Source organism: Lotus japonicus, chromosome 3, assembly GCF_012489685.1.
Source record: "Lotus japonicus ecotype B-129 chromosome 3, LjGifu_v1.2".
Taxonomy (NCBI): Eukaryota; Viridiplantae; Streptophyta; class Magnoliopsida; order Fabales; family Fabaceae; genus Lotus; species Lotus japonicus.
This window is the reverse complement of record NC_080043.1, coordinates 70663923-70684213: the sequence shown is the minus strand read 5'-3', so window position 1 is coordinate 70684213 and position 20291 is coordinate 70663923. Positions and strand designations below refer to the sequence as shown.

Below are 20291 nucleotides of genomic sequence, written 5' to 3'. Positions count from 1 at the left end.
CGATAAAAATCCACTTGTCAAACCCAACTCCTTTCAGGAACGAAGCACCAGATTTGGGCACGGGCTGCATAAAAAAAAATATTGAATATGGATTAGAAGACATAAATATCACAAATTCATATATAGCAAAGATAATCATAAAGAAACTTACAACTTCATTAAAAGAAAAAAACTCTGAAGTGATTTGTGTGTCAAATTCACATTCAAATAACACTTCATGAACAACATTTTGTTCAGAAACATCAACTTGCATGGGACCTTCTTGAATAGAACTCTACTCATCGTCAGACAAAATAGGAGGCTCAGAAGGAGTAGGAGGGTTATACGAAGGACTCCCATTCGGATCAACTTCACCTGAAAAGCTAAGATCATGATCCATTATAACCGAATAAAATATGATATGGGAAATCCAAACTAAAGAACGGAAGACTTTATAGAGGGGAAGAATTAAAAGACATGATGGTTGGAGTTCCATGCAAAATGAGATGTTTACACGTGTTCCACTTTTTAAACCACCTTTGAAATTAAAATCAAGGAGAAGGAGAAAAAAGCATTCATGGAAGATTCAATGAGATATGAAGCATTCGTTGAATAGACATTGATATCTGGTCATGTAAGTTGATGTAACAGGTGCAGTTGAAGACGGAAAGGTGGTAAAAAGAAGCAATGATGAAAAAAAAATCGCATTGGTCCCGTGCTGGTTCGTTGGTTCTTTCATTATACTAGTTTAAAAAATCCGCGTGCTGGTCCGGTGTTCGAGTTCATGTCTCAATTTTTTTCCTTCATTTGCTTTCTTGTTTTATGATTATTGTGTTAAATTATTAGACTTATACCTATTAAATCGAACAGATCACAAAAGTCGATAACTGTCAAAGTGGTTAATGCCACACCAATTTAGCTATGGGTCCAAGGTTCAAATCCAAACTTTAGCAGTTTTTTTTATAATTTTTTTTGATAAGCTAACTTTTGCAGTTTTTTAAGTAGGTGACTTAAGGTTGATCTTATAAAAAAAAAGTTAAATTAGGATTCGAACGCTCTTACTATATCGTTGTGTGATCCATGCACGAGGGTGAGCGAGCCGATTTGGATAGCTTGGTGTGAGCCACTATATCGCGGGAAGCGTACATCATCTAACATAACCTAAGAAGCATTGATTCGTCGTTTGGTGGGACTAATCGTGTTAGGCCAATGAACCGTAAAGCTAACCCTAATAAGTGTTACGCATGACTCGCACTATATCGTTGTGTGAGCCATGCACGAGGGTGAGCGAGCGATTTGGATAGCTTGGTGTGAGCCACTATATCGCGGGAAGCCTACATCATCTAACATAACCTAAGAAGCATTGATTCGTCGTTTGGTGGGACTAATGGTGTTAGGCCAATGAACCGTAAAGCTAACCCTAATAAGTGTTACGCATGACTCGCACTATATCGTTGTGTGAGCCATGCACGAGGATGAGCGAGCGATTTGGATAGCTTGGTGTGAGCCACTATATCGCGGGAACCCTACATCATCTAACATAACCTACGAAGCATTGATTTGTCGTTCGGTGGGACTAATGGTGTTAGGCCAATGAACCGTAACGCTAACCCTAATATGTGATACGCATGACTCGTACTATATCGTTGTGTGAGCCATGCACGAGGGTGAGCGAGCGATTTGGATAGCTTGGTGTGAGCCACTATATCGCGGGAACCCTACATCATCTGACATAACCTACGAAGCATTGATTCGTCGTTCGGTGGGACTAATGGTGTTAGGCCAATGAACCGCAATGCTAACCCTAATATGTGTTACGCATGACTCGTACTATATCGTTGTGTGAGCCATGCACGAGTGTGAGCGAGCGATTTGGATAGCTTGGTGTTTTGAATAACTTGGAACCATGAAAATAGTTTAAAGGCGTCATTCTAAAAAGAATTGAATTTGCAAAAAAAAAAAAAAAAAAAATATATATATATATATAAAATAGGTCCTATGTAGGAGTTGAACCCTTTACATGTTATAAATTTTATAAAAATTTGGCCACTGAACCAAGACAATTGTTTGAGTAGAAATTGAATTGAAAATATATATATCTAAGTAAATGGTCTTACTAGCTGTTAAACACAAATTCTCTACCATCTCCATTACGCGCCAGAAGATAGTTTCTTCCTTCCCTAGTTTATCAGCGTTTTCCTACTACAAATCATGACCCAACTAATCCCACTTTTAATAAATGTCAGGGTCAGACATAATGATTCCGGCATTGGGAAAGAAGAATTTTGCACAGTATTCAAAGGCTGCAGATTGAATCTACACACACGCCTAAAACTCTACTGGCCATTGTGAGGAATTGAAAACGCCATATAAATACCTCAGAGATCATTTTTATGGGTTTTTCACTCTTTCCTCATCCAACCATCGGGATTTCAAAGGCAGAGATTACGAAATTGAGGTTAGCCCCTTTTGGCATTTGATAGGGTTTCTGCATTTTTTTCTCACGAATTTCTCATCCAACCATCAAGGACTCTTGTTCCTGTTTTGACTCTTGTTTTGACTTATTTATTTTTTAATTAGGTTTTCAGGTTCAAATTTCCCCCAAATTTTCCTGCATATGCTTGATTTGATTTGTAGTTTATCTGATTTCATGACTAAGTAACCATATTGTGCCTTTGTTAAAGCTTTGCTCATCCTCTATTTTCGGCTTTGATACTTATTTGCCTATTTACAATGTTGCTCTCAACTGCCTTATACACTCATTGCATGCAGTTACTTGAATCAAGTTGCAGTTTATTTTTATGGAATGATGTGGCGCACACACACACACACACACACACACACACACCGTAACTTGGTTGCAAACCGTTTGGTAACTTCCCCCGTTTTGGCCTATATATAGTGATGTAGTGGTGTATATTCCCTCACGTATTCTATTAACCGAGTGTAAAGGTGCAATTTTCAACTTTTAATAACTGAGTGTTCAAGATAAATATGCATTGTTTGAATTCTGTATCATCTTCGAATTCAACATGCAATCTGTTTCTTTCTAAGATGCGTGTTTCTTGTTGTAGCATAGATATTGCCTTTTTTGTTTAGACCATAATTGCTGATGCTATTCCCTTAAATTATTTCAAACATACTTTTTGTTGGTGACATACTTTAAGTTTATTGTTAAACTGAACAAACAAACCCCTTTTGTTCAAACCCGATTTTGCTTTCTGATGTATACATTGTCTACATTATGATTTGTTTGCAGAAATTATTACTGCCATATTTCACAAGATGCCTCCAAGAGCTATCTGTCCACACATGTGCTATGATCCAGGGGACTTGTCTCTTTGGAAACTTCCTGATGCTGATTTGATCACACTTTCATCACTGGATGCAATCAACACTGCTGCCTATGGCCATATTTACCCAGAAATTGTACAGGAATTTTGGGGGACCGCAAAATTGACTGAAACTGATGGACTGTTAGGGGAGTTTTTTGACTATGCCCTTAACTACAACATGAAGACAATATCAGAAGTGCTACAGGTTCCCAGTGAAGGAGTACACTACAAAAGAGGGTGGAGGGTTGAGTCTGATGATGATGATATCAGAAGCACTGTTTTTGAAAATGGTAAACTCTCTGCCTCTGAAGCCACGAAGGCAACCAATCTGACACAGGCTGCAAAATTGATTCATGTGTTGATCACACATGTGTACTGCCCGAGGCTCAACTTCCATGACTACGTATATGACAAGGACATTTTCATAATGTACCATATGCTGAAGGGTGTCCGAATAGATCCTGTGCACTTAGTTTATGATCACCTTATAAGTGTGTATGCCAACACTGCACATGCAATTCCATACGGCTATCTCATCACACGGTCTCTGAATGCAATGATGTCTCACCCCTTTCCAGGTTGGAGCCACTTCAATCCCCTGAGAACTGAGGTTATGAACAAGGATATCTTTCTGTGGAACGGTATCACAGTTCCTGATGATGACAATGAAGATGATGAAGATGCTGGTATGGATTCAGAGGATGGGGACGAGTAGGGTTGATGCTGATCTGTTCTGTTGTTGTTTTTAGTATAATTTTAAATTCTGGTCTGTAACTTAACAAGTGTTTGGACAAATTTATGTTTCATTTTCCTCTGGTGAGGCAATAGTCAACCAGATGGAAGCTAGCATTGCATGCCCTCAACAATGGTTTTATGTTAGGTTTCAATTTATGATTCTGTTTTGTGTGCTAAATTTCTTAATCATTTTGACTATGGTTTTATGATTTTACTTTCATTATAAGTGGTGGTTGTGGTTGTTATAAATTGATTTTTGCAGATAGTGGTTGGGTACTTGGAACTTAGAAGCAAAGTTACAGTTGGCTAAATTGATTTGATGATTTTTCCTAGTTTGATTATACATACTTAAGTACTGGTTCGTTGGTTGTTCTGTTTAGTTAACCCTATATCCATCCTTGCCTGGGTTCGATTCCATGTTTCTGTTTTTTTTTTCGTTTTTATGACAAAAAAAAAGAAAAAAAGCTTTGGACATCAGGACATGAGTTGAACCCAAGACTGTATAGTGTATAGATTTGGGTTACAAGAGTTTCCATTGAACTATAATATCCTATTCTATAATATACGTTTTACTATATTTATAAATGAACCATAACATGAGCATTTATAATATACGTTTTATGCAAAAAAGGATGATGAAATAATACTATATATAACAAAATGTGTATGGAATTAAACAATATTCTACACTGGTTCAGTGGTTGGGAACAACGCACATGTTGTTAAGGGCTAAGGTTCGAATCTAGCCTCAATCCTTTTTTACATTCTTTTCATTTTTAACAGCTAGCCTTAGTTAACTTGCACAAATATTAAAACTTATAGGGTTCCAAACTTATAAAAGGAAGTTATTTAAAGGTAAAATATATATCCATAAACCAAAAATTGAAAAGAAAAAGTAAATTTTCAAGATTATTAACCTAAATTATAATAAATTTTCAACAACAATATTATCTGAACTATTTTTTTCATAGTTTATATATTGCAATCTTCTTTTAGATCCCTCAAATTTTTTCTTCAAGTTCCGCCACTGATGGTGAGGCATTTTTAATTCATTACAAGGTAGAAAAATAAAATATGATTAATATTATTAAAAAAATGTTCAGTTAGGATTTGAACCTTCTACCTTAAACTACAAACAAAATCACTTGGCCACTTAGACAACGCATGATCATTGTCTTCTTCCTCAACAGAATTCAATATAATAAATATTAATTGTTACACGGTGTTGTAACACACAATTCATCAAGCTCCTCCCCTTCGCGGCTCACAAACAATGACTGCATCTTCGTTTCCTTCCTTCAATAGAAATCCTACCTAAATAGACCCTAATAAATATGTCACCATCCAAAAAGGAAAAAGTTGCACTTTGTTCAAAGGCTGCGAATTAAATCCCACACCCACGTCTGTTCTGCAAGCCCTAGGGTTCGATGCCTAAATGACTCTCTTTCTTCTTCCTTCTTTCCAGACGCATGCACTGTAGTGGTGTCGATTATTCTCTTCAACACATTCCTAATGGGCATCACATATCCAAAGAGATATAAAATGCTGATTTTAGGGTTTCGTTTGAAACTTTTTTCCCCCAAATTTCCCTCCTACCATCAAACCTCGAACACCAATCTGAATGAGTCATGGCTCGCAAGGGAAAGAACCCTCGACGAAATCATCTCAGAAAGCGTCCATGGGGAATTGACGACAGTCAATCCGTGTCCGGTCCTTTGTTCGGTCCTAGGGTTGAAAGAGCCCTTCGAGCCAATGTGGCAAAAAGGAGAAGCCTCCGTCTTTAATAATACTATCCTCAAGGTATTTGTTATGTAATCGATAATGCGGTGCAAAAAAGGTTTATGATCTGATTAGTTTAGTTGTTCACATTTTTTGCAATACAAGTTCTGCTCAATGTTTTTTCAATTTAACATTTGAAATCCAAAATTTTTCAATCTTTTAATGTTTACAAGAAACCCACCTCACCAAAATTGTCTTTTATTTCCAGTAACCAAGAAACCGAGCTCCATACCAAACAAGTAGATGTATTATGCGATGAGTCTCCTACCATGAAAGACTGTCAAGAGAAGGATGCCAATGTGAATCAAGAAGATAAGGTCGAACAAGTTGCCTTTTTTGATTCTGTTTCTTTTGTTTATTGTTATCACGATACCATGTTTTGTTCAGTACAAAACAATAATTTTGTTTTTCTTCATGTCTTAATTCACAGTTCTCTGCTTTAGATGAAAAATTGGAAAAGGTTATTCTAGCAGTAGGCATGCTTAGCCAGGCCCTTCATAGCCCTCAACAATATACTCAGTTGGCTTCATCATCTCCGTTGCCCCTTTGTGTTACTTCACCAAACAATTGCACAGTGTTTGAAAAAATGATTGCTACTGAAACGATCCTGAAAAAGTTTATGCAACCTGATGAAGAAGCTCCGAATGACAATGAAGAACGTGTAAGGGCCAAGGCAAAGGGATTGGTGAAGAAGCTTTTTAACCGACCTGCAATGGATGAAGACAATAACTTTGTACGTGGACATCGACCTATAGTATGCACCCCTCCTGCATCACCATTCTCGGTTCCAGATGTAAGTATTAATTCATCTGAATATTGTCATGAATTGATACATTTAAATTTTGCCTGATGAAGAATCTTAAGGTCCCTGCAATGAGATGTTTCCTTTTGCATTTCTACGATATATTGTGTGCTTAGCTTACATATCTTTTATAGCTTTAATTCAACAAAACAACATTAGTTTCCCTAAACCCTAAAATGACAGTCATAATAAGTCCTCTATAACCTTTCCAAATATTTATGGAGATTAAATTAAGGAATTTTAAAAATAACTCAAATTGGCTGATTGATTATGAGGTTTCTTAAAAATTAATTTTTAATTTTCCAGTGATCAAAAACCAATATGCTCTTGAAGCACTACTGGTAGAAATAATTAAGATACTATGATGACAAAAATGAAATTAAAAGGATGAAGGGGAAAATCAATGATGATTAATGAATATAGTTTGAAGTTTTAGGCTAGTTTGCATAAGTTAAGTTCTTTCAGGTTATGTCTTAGTTGCATGACTTTGTTGTCATTTTTATTGTGAAATATAATATTACTGCTTCATGTTACTGCTATATTTTGTTAGAGTCATTTTTTTTCTAACATGAACATTGTCATTAATTGATACACTTAAATCAGTTCATTAATTTACATTGTCATTCAACATTTTTTTATTAGTGGCTGCCTACCATGTTTGGGAATACAAATGTGATGCATTTGAATCATCTTGAGGTTGCTGTTGCAAATTACATCTTCAACCCAAAACATAAAACAGGGGCTCCACTGTAAGTTTAATACTATGTGGTTTGTGGTTGTATTTAGACCAACAACATTTGCATGCCCTTAATTATAGACTTTATATTTTTTCAAGGGAAGAAGAGATTGTGAAACTTGAATGCAGGGATGCTTATGCCCTTCGAAAGGATATGTTATGTCTTCAACCAAGAGGGAAGCTTCAGGATGAGGTGAGTTATAATCTAAAGATTATAAATGGTGATAAATTAGTTTAATCTGATTATATAGTTTGTCCAGATATTGACCTTACATGCCAACATACTTACACTGAAAGAGCGAGCAATGACCTTCTACCCATCTATATGGTTCATGCCTACTGCATTTGCCATGAGTTTTTTTCATATATATGAAGAACCGATATTAGGTTTTGTTTATAGTGATTCATAACTAAAATTTGACATATTATTTGCACTGTTATCATGTCAGCAATTTGTCCAGTCCTGGACCGTAGAATCAGCTGACATGATCGAGTTTTACCAGAAGGATTTTATGGGAAAAATCAACTATGTTACCAAGGTACAATGATGTTGTATGAAATTAATTAACAAAAATATCCATTACATGTAGTCTCAATGTTTGTTTTACTCTTGTAGATATACATCCCTATGAATAACATTGGCTGCCACTGGTATTTACTTGTTGTTGACTTTGTCAACAAGAACTTGGTGCTGCTTGACTCCTGCCCAGATCCACACAGGCTTGATTTTAGAGTGTTGGACATAAAGTACATGGTTAGTAAATAACTATCAACTACATTGTATTAGATACCAACATATTGTTAATATATTTACCTCTTTATATCACTCAATCATTGTCTCAGGCTCTTTTTATCGAAAAAATGTTAATGGATCAATCATTCTATGCAATGGGAATGGCAAGGCCTAAGGTATCGGAATTTAAGATTGTTATTCCAGAAGGGCTGAGCATGCAGAAGGATAAAACGTAAGTTAGATTTCAAGTGCTCCATCTCTGATTATAAATGTTTACTTAGCTATAAAACTAACTTCTTGTTGTGCCTGTAGGAATGATTGTGGAATCTTTGTGGCTAAATGGATGTCACACCATGGATTCATTCACTACAAGATTGAGGTAAATAAGAATTTCATACTTAAATATTTTATAAATTACTTGCTTCAAATTTTTAATTATTTATCGGTATTTACGCAGGTTGATGAAGGTTCCAGGTTGAGACTAGCTCTGGACTTGACAATGAATCAATTTAACAACAAGTATGATGTCCTTACCAAAAAAGCTTTGACCTGCATGGACATATGCAAGGATGCAGCTGTGTCAACAACTTGAGATTTTTCATTACTTTCTGGGCACCTACTTTCTGTCATTTAACTGCTTGATCGTGTGTTGAATCTTGTCCTGTTTCTGTTCTTGATCATTTTCGACTTTTTATCCCGGTTATTTTGTTTGGACAACTAAATATTGTGACTGCTGGTGGTTAAATGACTATAATTTTGCTATGTAGTCTTTTTATATCTACTATTTCCTGTGAATGGTTGAACTAAATATTGCTATGCGTTATTGTCGAACCTTTCATTCATTTTAGAAAAAAAAAATTTGAGTATCAAAATGTTTTCAAAGGAATTTAGGTGTCAGGTTATATTACTATTTCAGTCACAAAAAAAACCTGTACTGTATCAAATAATTTTCCCGAAAGCATTCATCATATAGTTCGCAAAATTAATTTTTTCCTCAAAATGTTCCCTTATTTTTTCCAAACAATTCATATTTCAAGTATGAAAATACAATGTTAGCGTATAATTTTTCTATAACGTATTTCCTTATAAATTTTCCATATATTTTCCACATTAACAATTGATATATCAATTATATTGTTGCATCAATTTTAATTTTAGCGTTTTATTTTACTATCAAGTATTTCCTCATAGTTTTTCCATATATTTTTCACATTACTAATTGATAGGAAAATTTGTCAGATTAAAATTTTTGAGGAAACGCCAAAATAAAATTTTAGCGTTTGAAATTAAAATTTTAGCGTTTACTACTTTTCCTATTGAATATTTCCCCAAAATATTCCGTTTATTTCTCAAATTAACAATTGATTTATTATTAATTATGCAGTTCAAATTATAGCATAAATTAATTGACTTTTAGCATAAATTTTTTGCATAATTAAATTTTTAAAACGAAACAAGCATACATTACTTTTTTTTCTAACTAAATTAATTAATAAAAAATTAAAGCGATTATTTTATTATTTTTCCAAACATGCTTATTTTTTATTTTATGAAAATCAAAAAATATTATTCTCCTCACTAACAAAATACACACACTCACAAATTGGTCCTCTGGTATTGGGAAATCAAAAACCAAACCTAGCCCCTTTCTTCCCAAAACGCATCAGCCACCCTAATCATCACTGCATTGGAAACCATCAAGGTATTCAATTTTCTCTTAAGCACTCTGCCAAATGGCTGCTGACACGAGAATTGAAACCATACTCGAGCATCTCAATGCCTTACCCCTTGAATATATGAAGAGATTTCCACAACCACTGCAAAGGTTTTTCGACACCTGCGGAATTTCAAGGTACACACCATTTTTTTCCATTTTTTTTCTCAAATTAGAAGTTAGGGTTTTAATTTTCTTCATCTATCATCATGTCGATTGCTTTCTTTGTGGTTTCGGTTAGAATCTTGTAAGCGTTTTGTCAATTACTCAATTTAGAAATTAGGGCTTTATTTCTCGTTCTCTATCATGAAGTATAATGCTTTCTGTGTGATTTGGATTACAAACGATTATGGGTATTGTCAATTGTTCTTATACTCTATTTATAATAGATTAGGGCTATAATCTTCAAAACTGCTTCATCTTCGAGTTCAACCTGTTTAATGTTTTATGAGTTTGATGGTTTCGTTTATTTAACATTGTTATTATTAACATGTTTGAGTAGTTTGTAATGAGGAAACCTGTTTTATGTGTGTTATATTCACAAAAACCAGTATATGTATGTTTTTCAATGTTTACCCCTTTTCAGAGTTTTTTTCCCAAATAAATCATAATTGCTTCCTATTAATGCTTCTAATATATGAATATAGATGGCGGTTTTTTGTGAATTATCTACATTTTCTGATCCCTTGTAAATTCTCACATTTCTGATTCCAGGCTCAAATGGCAAATAGACCCATCTGCAAGCCATATTTTATTAACACTCATGACTTATTGGAGTGGAACATACCAGGCGCCAAACGTATTCATTCTAGTTCGCTTATGCACATAAATTATGCTGCTGCTGAGGAAACCATCTTTCCAGAGCTTGTGAGAGAATTCTGGGGCGGTGCCCGGTTCGGTGAAACAGGGACTTTGAAAGGGCAGGTTCTGGACTATGATTTGTCATTTGACATTGACAGAATCTCCGATCTTCTTCAAATCCCAACTGGAGGGGAAATATATGATAAGGACTGGAAACGTGGGAAGGACATGGATGATATTCGCCAAACTGTGTATGGCGCTCAGGAAATCTCCAATGCAAATGCCACCCGCGTCATATATCTGACCCCTGCTGCCAGCCTTGTTTTCCTTTTGGCTGTCAACGTCTTCTGTCCAAGGGTATCTCAACATAACTATATCACAGATCTGGATGTGTTCATCATTTATCACATCTTGAAGAAAATTAAGTTAGACCCTGTTAATCTCGTCCACCAACATTTAAGGCGTGTCCAAGCAAATAACTCCATGGGCATTCCTTATGGATTTCTGATAACTCTATACCTGCGGTATATGGAACCGATGCGCTTTGCTGGGTGGAACCAATTTGCTCGACAAGAAGCACGGCAGATGTCATCTGCCTTTCTTGAATGCAGAGGTGTTGGCACTGAGGAGCGCCCAGAGTCTGAAAGGGATGCAGATGATGATGATGATGATGATGATGATGATGATGATTTTGCATTGGATGCTGCTGCTGCACATGCTGAAGATGATCATGATGGTGCTGGAGATGCTGAAGATGAACATGTTAATCCAGATGATAACAGTGGGGACAATGAAAGCACATCCAGCGTTGTTAATTTATCTGACACTACTTCAACCTCTGGTAGTCCTTCTTCATGTCTCAGTACAAGGAAGAGGAAGAGAATTTTTCCTGGATCACCTTCTCAACCAAATTAAGTTTATTTCTGTTGTTATCATTATGACTATGACAATTTTATGGCTACTTATGCCATGGTTTGTAATTTTTGGGCATTGCTGACAATCTTTTTGGGCCTTTATGACAAATTTCGGTTTGATTTGCATTTTGTTAAGATTGGAAAATGTTTTAATGGCTGATTTTACATCTTTAAGTTCTTTACTTGTGAAATGCTTATCCTTATTGATATGTATGGGGTCATACAGATACAACTCACCACATGCTATTGTCCTATAAAAACAAAGCAAAGGTTAGGATTTTTTTGAAGTTTTTGGGTAGACTCGCTCACTCATAGACATAGGAAATGGGCCTGGCCCAAGTTCTTTTTTTTTTGGTTTAGTTTTCATTCCACTTCATTTCACTGCATCCAAGTTTTCTGTTTAAGATTCAAGATTAACTGTGGAGATAAGATAAATCTTTTTCCATGAAGCTTGTGAAAAATTGTACCATGTTTTCATTCATTGCTGAAGATGAATAACCTTTCCATGAAGTTTCATTTACATCTAGGGCTAACAATGATAAACATATTACTTTAGCAATGTACTTAACTTATAACCACCAAAATGTACTTAAGCACCAAAATGCTAAAATTTAGCATAATCCACACTTAGTCTAATACAAGAATTCGAAGACAATAAACATAACAATTACAACTTCAAAATAACAAGCAATAACGTAATTAGGACCACCACAAGAATTCCAAAAACTACGGTCAACAACATTTGGTCCCTGGACTTCATTCCATCCACCAGTTTTTTAATTTTGGCATCTTCATTCTCATGGTCACTATTCTCTTCTTCTTCAGCTACTGGATTAACAAAACATGTACTCGCTTGATTCCTTGGTTGTCTACTAGTTCGTTGTTGGATGCGTCGAGGAGGATCAACCCAGACAAAATAGTCACACTTCTGTAAAAATGAAGAAAGAAAAGAAAAAATATGTGATTCAAACAACTTGAATCAAGAATTCGTGTTAGCAACCAGAAACGATGATTACCATTGCAGGACAATTATAGAAACGACGTCCATAGTTAAAATCTGTCCAGGATGTCCTAAACGAAGCTAACAGACCACATTTGCATAACCTTTCATAATCAACATGACTACAAGATCCTGGGGAGCTATGTGATTGGGATGTCATGATCTTCATGTAACACCTACTAAAAATAGGATACCACACATAAGTTATAGCATGCCAATAATATGCCTTTTCAGATTAAAATTTTAGAATTTAAAAATCCAAAACACCCAATTCGATAAATTATAAACCCTAATTTCCCAATTTCGCAAATCTGGGTACAATCAGCCCCAATTTGTACGCATTCGACAAATTATGACTTATGCTTTACCAATAACGATCCAATTCAACCCTACCGTCTCTAATTTTTCATCTCAACAAATTAGGGTTCCATTAAATCCCAAATGTTCCCCAATTGACAAATTGGGGTTTCGGATAACAGTAAAATCAGCCCCAATTTGTACGCATTGGACAAATCGTGACTTATGCTTTACCAATAACGATCCAATTCAACCCTACCATTTCTAATTTGTCATCTAAAAAAATTAGGGTTCCAATAAATCCCAAATGTTCCCCAACCGACAAATTAGGGTTTCGGAAAACAGTAAAATTAGGGTTCAAATGTCTCTAAAAATGACAATCAACACCAACATAATATGGAAGCTATTACTAAACAAATTAATCGTTAATTTAGGGGAGCTAGATCCAAAATTTTCAAACGGAGACGAACGAGACATCTCACATATACTAACTAACAACACTCAAACTGTCTAACAAAGAAAACAAAAGTAATCTTACCTTAACTCAGCGAACGAATGAGGAGGAAATAAGATGAAGAAGAGAACAGAAGTGGAGGATCGAGTCAGCTCGCTAATGGTTCACAGCCATGTTCATCTTCTCCGTGCTCGCGAGTTGATTCCAGAAGCAAATTGTGAAAATGATTTTAACTGAGGCAACCTCAATTTTACTAGGGTCATGTATTAAATAGTAAAATTAAATTGGGGCTATTTCACAATTAATAAAAGTATAAGGATATATTAAAACACTATGTAAGTTCAGATTATGTGCTTAAATACTAGTGGTCAGTTAAATTCCTGTACCTACTCATGTTGAAAAATGCGGGCACCAAATATTTTTGGTTCCATTAAATGCTGGTGGTATAACATACAATCATAAATGATAAATCAATAATTGTTCAAAGCATGAGCAAGGACACCTATAAAATAAAAACCCACGCGGCAAGTCCTTGCCTCACGAGGGCCATCGTCGTTTAGTTTTCCTCCTTAAAATAAAGCAAAAGCAAGTTCCACGAGAATGAATTTAAAATTGCTTTTTTTCATTTCTAATTCCACGAGATCCACTGCTTATAATATGTTTGTACGTATCTGCTTGTTTTCTAATTAATTATTCATACATTACCTGGGAACATGAAATAAGAAATGAATGATATAATATGTGATATGAAAAAACAATGAAGAGAACATAAAAGTAGTGAAATGAGATGAAAATGAATTGTAAAATGTGGTACTTATATAGGATGAAAAAATATCACACCTCGCTTGTATTTGAGTTTTAATACTTATACTATACATTATCTTTCATCTCATTTTTACTTATTTTCCGCCGACACCAGTCAAGTCAACTACTCAAGTGTTATTATATAAAGAAAGAAACACATGCAACCCTGTTATTAATTTCCAAAATTTCAATATGGCCAATTTCACTCTCCACACAGAAACCGTTCAAGCATGGCTCCCTCTAAGCAGACTCCACATTCTTATACACTCAGTGTTCGTCATCCTTCTCCTCTACTACCGCACAACGCGTCTCATCCACGCGCCGACCGCGCCGTGGATCCTGATGACCGTTGCGGAGGCTCTCCTCGCCGTGCTTTGGCTCTTCAACCAGGCCTTCCGGTGGCGACCGGTGAGCCGCTCCGTGAAGACAGAGAAGCTGCCGCGCGACGAGAATCTCCCCGGGCTGGACATATTTGTGTGCACGATTGATCCTGAGAAGGAGCCAACGGCAGGGGTGATGGACACGGTTGTTTCCGCCGTGGCGATGGATTACCCGCCGGATAAGCTATCCGTGTATCTTTCTGATGATGGTGGTTGCGCCGTGACGGAGTATGGGATTAGAGAGGCTTGTGAGTTTGCCAAGGTGTGGGTTCCTTTTTGTAGAAAGTATGGGATCAAGTCGAGGTGTCCAAAAGTTTTCTTCTCTCCGATGGGGGAAGATGAAGAGATTCTAAGGACAGATGAGTTCAGAGCAGAGCAAGAGAAGATCAAGGTATAGATATATGATTGTGTTGTGTGTGTTTGTGTTACTAATCAGAGCTACCTAACTCACAAGTTTTTGGATCACACAGATTTTTGATAAGTTTTTACTTTGAGGAATAGTAACAATTGCTAACATTTCGTTTTTACTTTTTGTTACTCTAAACTAGTTAAGTGACGTAAAGTTGACCAGAAATACTAGTTAAGTTAGTGTGAAGTTGACCAATAGTGGGTTAGGTTATATTTCAGAGACTTCATGATCAAGTAGTCTCAAAATGAATAGTTTTTTTTGAACGATCAAAATGAATAGTTATTACCCTTTAAAATGAATAGTTATTACCCTTTTTATCTTGAAAGAATTAGATTTAAGCATTATTAAACGTAAGTAAATTGAATTTCATATTTTTATTTTCATCATAAATATAAATTGTACTCGTTAGAAATCGATTTCTGGACAAGTCAGTCTCATACTATTAACTAAGGACTATAAACTTATGCTAGAGATCATAATAAAATAAAATAAATATAATACAATATGGATCATTTAGACCACCATTGAAGTGTGTTAATAATTAAACATTCATTTCAGCCACCATGCTTTTCTAGCCGAGCAAGCATATCCATATGATTTATTTTATTGAAAATGACATAATTAATCAAGAAGACGAAATAGACAGCATAGAAATTAAATGCTAGCAATTTGCTCTAACATACTAAAATAAATACTGTAATTTTTTAAATATTCGACACATTTTTAAGAAGACAAAGACATGTGTTAGAGTTTTCAAAATGCAAATCAATCACAATAAATATGTTAGAACATGTTCGTAAAAACAGTTTTATGTGCTAACACTCCTAAACCATATTAATTGAGAAGGAATTTGTGGTTATATAATATAATAAATATAAATTTAACATTTCATTTAATATCTATTTCGATGAGCTAATATATAAAGAGTAAATTACGCTCCACTACTTTAAGGTTTTCCTATATGACATTAAACTTTAAACTTACTCAAATATTATGCTTCATTTTTTGTTAGGGAATATTGTTAAAAAAATTGTCACCTACTTGAGTGGATTGTAATATTTTAATAACTTTGGAGTTTAGTTCATATAAGGAAACCTCAAGGTAATTGAGTCTAATTTACTCTAAAAATTATATATAATATTATCATGGATTTTACAATAGTTATTATAGAAAATAAGTAAGAATTAATCAAAACATAAAAAATTTAATTAAAAACTTGATAAATATCATAAATTAATTTTTTAATAATTATTATAAATTAAATTAAAAAATAAGAAAATTAGTATCAATATTTAATTTAAATAATAAATTTTAAACTTTAGTACTTTAGTATATTTTAAAAATTAAATCATATAAAAGGAATTTAATTTAGTATTAAAATAATATGAATGATTATAATAAAAATGTAAAATATTTTACATTTGATTTCAATTTAAAAGATAAATTTTAATCTTAAAATTTAAAAAGTATTTGAAAAAAATATTTTTACTTAAAAAAATCCCACATATCATATGTAGTTTGAGAAACTCACTTTACCTACACATATTTGTGCTCTATAATTATTTGATATATGCTTATTGCATGTTTATCATAAACATTCGAGTATAAATTGATTATTTTGAGTTTACTAAAAAACTACTCCTATGAAACGTTATAAAACACTGAATATCACATTGAAATATTGATATAACTTTAAGAAAAAAAAATACAAGTCCCGAAGTAATTCCTAGAATTTAAGTAAATAATATTAACTTATATGTATGCAATGTTTATATGCACATTGGTAATTTTATTAGTACTTGGTTAGACATTTATTTTATTTTATTACATAATTTTAGGTACTATTGATATTTTTGTGCTGATCGACGTGGTGTTTTTTCCAATTTTACAGGCCCAATACGAGACTATGCAGAAAAACATCGAGAAATTTGGTTCAGACCCCAAAAATTGTCGTATTGTCACTGACAGACCCTCTAAGATCGAGGTACCACAGAATTTACTAATTCACAAGTCAAGTTTACAGTTTTCTTGTTTTGTTCTTCAAACGGGCTAAGGTCCAAAGGAAAAATGATAAGTAAAGTTATTACTTTTTTTTTACAAGAGGAAGGTGTCAAGTTATTACTTTAGATCTGAGTGAGTAGATGTGGAATATTGAATAAACTTTTTAAAAACTAATACATTACATATTTTCTTAACTAACATCATCGTTTCAATGGATCCAGGATCTTATAAAGGGAGTAACAAAGTGTGATTATATTGTATCATGAGCAATAAAGTGTGTCTCATTATTATTTGTTTCTAGATTATAAATGAGCAATCAGAAATCCCACGTGTTGTGTACGTCTCTCGTGAAAGAAGGCCATCACTTCCTCACAAGTTCAAAGGAGGAGCTCTCAACACATTGGTGTGTAAAATGCTCTATGAATTTGATTTCTAATATGTATTCATTCTCTTTTCACATTGCTTACTTCATCAATTGTGATATATGCAGCTCAGAGTGTCAGGTCTAATCAGCAATGGACCTTATGTGCTTGCAGTGGATTGTGATATGTATTGCAATGATCCATCCTCTGCCAAGCAAGCAATGTGCTTCTTCCTTGATCCAGAAACATCTAAATACATTGCATTTGTCCAATTCCCTCAAATGTTTCACAACCTTAGTAAGAAAGACATCTATGATAATCAATCTAGGACTGCTTTTAAGGTAATTAACTCAACAAATTAATTAATTTATGCTTGTTTATATGGTTGATTAGTTTAATCATATATCTGATGAGATATAGTAATTTCTGTTAGACAATGTGGCAAGGCATGGATGGACTCAGTGGTCCAGGTCTTTCTGGCAGTGGTAACTACTTGAGTAGAAGTGCATTGCTATTTGGAAGTCCAAACCAAAAAGGTACATAAAATATATGGCATCATTATAATGTTTTTATTGTTTTAAAAAAGGTAAACGCTGTGGTACCCTGAATTTTTTTTGGGTATAGTGCCCGGATTGAGTAATTTAATAGATTATTATCATATTATTCAAGGTAAATACTACATTTTTAGATTTTACTTCACTTGTCAATTGACTATATCTCATGAAATTCATTTTTTAATGAAAAATGGACGAATGGTGGAAACGAATGATGATCTTGGAGATGCGCGTAAAATGATCATGGTTAATGGATGAACAAAGCTCATAAAACACAACTCGCATATCTCATGTCCCTAAGAATGGAACACTGCATTACTATGATATAACAAAATCAAAATTTTAATCGATACATGTGTCTTTATTATTGAACCAACTCATTTTGGGTACCACACCCTAATCTGTCTTAAGGTATCACAGCAAGCACCTTTAAAAAAACACAAATCTACTCCTACAACATTCCGCTACACACCAGGTTTAGGGAGGAATCGGATCCACTTTGTAAATTTAATGTAGACTACCTTACCTAGCAACATTATCGTTGCGGCTAGGCTCGCGCTCAATTTTCTTTTTGTATATAAGTAACTATTGATAGACGTCAGTATAGTGCAGATATCCAACCGACATTCAAAGTAAGAAAAGAAGAGAAGAGAGATTAGTAATGTTGTGATGTAAGATGAATGTAATAAGAAGAGAAATATAGAGAGAGAAAATGAGTGCCTCTGAGGTGTGTGAAATACCTGCATTGTTTGGATGTCTAAGTATCAATATATAATCATAAAAAAAAGTATCAATGCATCATTATTGATATTACATAGCATTAACCTGTTGGGCTTCCCACTAGATAACTCAATTTCTAGGATTTATATTTTATCTATGATTATAGATGACTATCTGCTTGATGCTCAAAACTACTTTGGCGAGTCTCCCTTGTACATTGAATCATTGAAGGCCATCCGTGGACAACAAACTACCAAAAAGAATATCTCAAGAGACGAAAGTTTACTAGAAGCTAAAGTGGTGGCCTCTGCTTCCTACGAGACAAACACAGAATGGGGCTCAGAGGCAAGTGTTTATATATAACCATTACAACATACATAGTTCACGTTTGAATACACGATAGAAACAACGGTGATGCCAAAATTACCATAGACAATCACAAAAACTAAGGAAAATTACTTCTGTTCACTGTGATTTTTGGCTCACGGTTGTGTGTCCAAACAGGCACAAACACATTTGTATGTGTTATTCAATTGATCATAAATTAGATCCCTATGGACAGTTGATGATTTATGAAATGTAAATTTGGTTGTGACCCACAGGTTGGATTCTCATATGGCATCTTACTGGAGAGTACTATTACTGGTTACCTTTTGCACTGCAGAGGATGGAAATCAGCTTATCTTTACCCAAAAACACCATGTTTCTTAGGGTGTGCCCCCACTGACATTAAAGAAGGCATGCTTCAGTTGGTGAAGTGGTTGTCTGAGCTTTGCTTGTTTGCTGTCTCTAAGTACAGCCCTTTTACATATGGGTTTTCAAGATTGCCCATTATGCCTACCTTCACTTATTGTTTCCTGGCAGCTTCATCCCTATATGCTATTGTCTTCATCCTTTATGGCATTGTACCTCAAGTGTGCTTCTTGAAAGGAATCCCTGTGTTTCCAAAGGTACAATATTTCTTACTATTCATATCCCACAATCTATTTTTGTTACTGTCATTTTGTCAACGAAAGCCTTATCTCACTCAGTGAGGTCGGCTATATGGATCACTAGATCCATATTAAAGATACGGCTAGTTTAACGTTGGTTGCTGCTGGCCTAACACAATCTTCCTGTATAGCAGATAAAATTTTCTAATGACTTGGATTTAACATGTTTTGATTTATTTATGTTACAGGCCACAGACCCTTGGTTTGCAGTGTTTGCAGTATTGTATGTAGCCACCCAGATTCAACATTTGATTGAAGTCCTTTCTGGCAATGGCTCGGTCTCGATGTGGTGGGATGAACAAAGAATTTGGATTCTGAAGTCAGTTACTAGCGTATTTGCAATGATAGAGGGAATCAAGAAATGGTTAGGATTGAACAAGAAAAAATTCAACCTGTCAAACAAAGCGGTTGACAAGGAGAAGGTCAAGAAATATGAGCAAGGTAGGTTTGATTTCCAAGGAGCAGCTCTGTACATGTCTCCAATGGTTGTGTTGCTCCTAGTGAACATTGTTTGCTTCTTTGGCGGTTTATGGAGACTGTTTAAGGAGAAAGATTTTGCAGATATGTTTGGTCAACTTTTCCTACTCAGCTATGTGATGGCTCTCAGTTATCCCATTCTTGAGGGGATAGTAACTATGAAAATGAAGAGTGGGTAGTGAAATTCGGTAATTGTAAATTAGGCTCACTCAAGAGTCTAATACTACACAAATAAGACAAATTGGCACAACTCCATTCTTGGGTTTAGATGAAACTAATAGTTTCTTTACATTGAAGCAGTCTCTCCTCTTAA

General features: G+C 34.7%; 2 protein-coding genes across 3 annotated transcripts; one reads left to right on the top strand and one right to left on the bottom strand.

Annotated features, from left to right (window-relative positions):
- Nucleotides 1-11931: 11931 nt before the first annotated feature.
- On the bottom strand, nt 11932-13497 carry LOC130742466 (uncharacterized). Of its 2 annotated transcripts, XR_009021158.1 has the most exons (3): nt 13364-13497; nt 12545-12707; nt 11932-12456 (listed from the first exon to the last, which is right to left on the bottom strand). XR_009021158.1 is itself a non-coding variant. In XM_057594571.1 (2 exons), the coding sequence occupies exons 1-2, from the start codon at nt 12695-12697 to the stop codon at nt 12196-12198; spliced, it is 414 nt and encodes a 137-aa protein (XP_057450554.1). In that variant the 5' UTR covers nt 12698-12868; the 3' UTR covers nt 11932-12195. The 2 variants fall into 2 exon arrangements, 1 of the variants encoding a protein (XP_057450554.1); XM_057594571.1 differs by lacking the exon at nt 13364-13497 and having other exon boundaries at nt 12545-12868.
- Nucleotides 13498-14127: 630 nt separating this feature from the next.
- On the top strand, nt 14128-20267 carry LOC130745599 (cellulose synthase-like protein G1). Its single transcript, XM_057597940.1, has 8 exons — nt 14128-14854; nt 16764-16856; nt 17175-17276; nt 17364-17576; nt 17669-17771; nt 18676-18854; nt 19112-19459; nt 19690-20267. Exons 1-8 carry the CDS (start codon nt 14276-14278, stop codon nt 20155-20157), a joined length of 2085 nt encoding a protein of 694 aa, XP_057453923.1. The 5' UTR covers nt 14128-14275; the 3' UTR covers nt 20158-20267.
- Nucleotides 20268-20291: the final 24 nt, after the last annotated feature.

Excerpts from the sequence above, each read along its gene's own strand:
- LOC130742466 (XM_057594571.1), bottom strand. The coding sequence starts at position 12,697 with ATGAAGATCATGACATCCCAATCACATAGCTCCCCAGGATCTTGTAGT. Across the intron at positions 12,457-12,544 it reads TCTATAATTGTCCTGCAATG|AAGTGTGACTATTTTGTCTG; the intron begins GTAATCATCGTT and ends TCATTTTTACAG.
- LOC130745599 (XM_057597940.1), top strand. The coding sequence starts at position 14,276 with ATGGCCAATTTCACTCTCCACACAGAAACCGTTCAAGCATGGCTCCCT. Across the intron at positions 16,857-17,174 it reads ACAGACCCTCTAAGATCGAG|ATTATAAATGAGCAATCAGA; the intron begins GTACCACAGAAT and ends ATTTGTTTCTAG. Across the intron at positions 17,577-17,668 it reads AATCTAGGACTGCTTTTAAG|ACAATGTGGCAAGGCATGGA; the intron begins GTAATTAACTCA and ends AATTTCTGTTAG.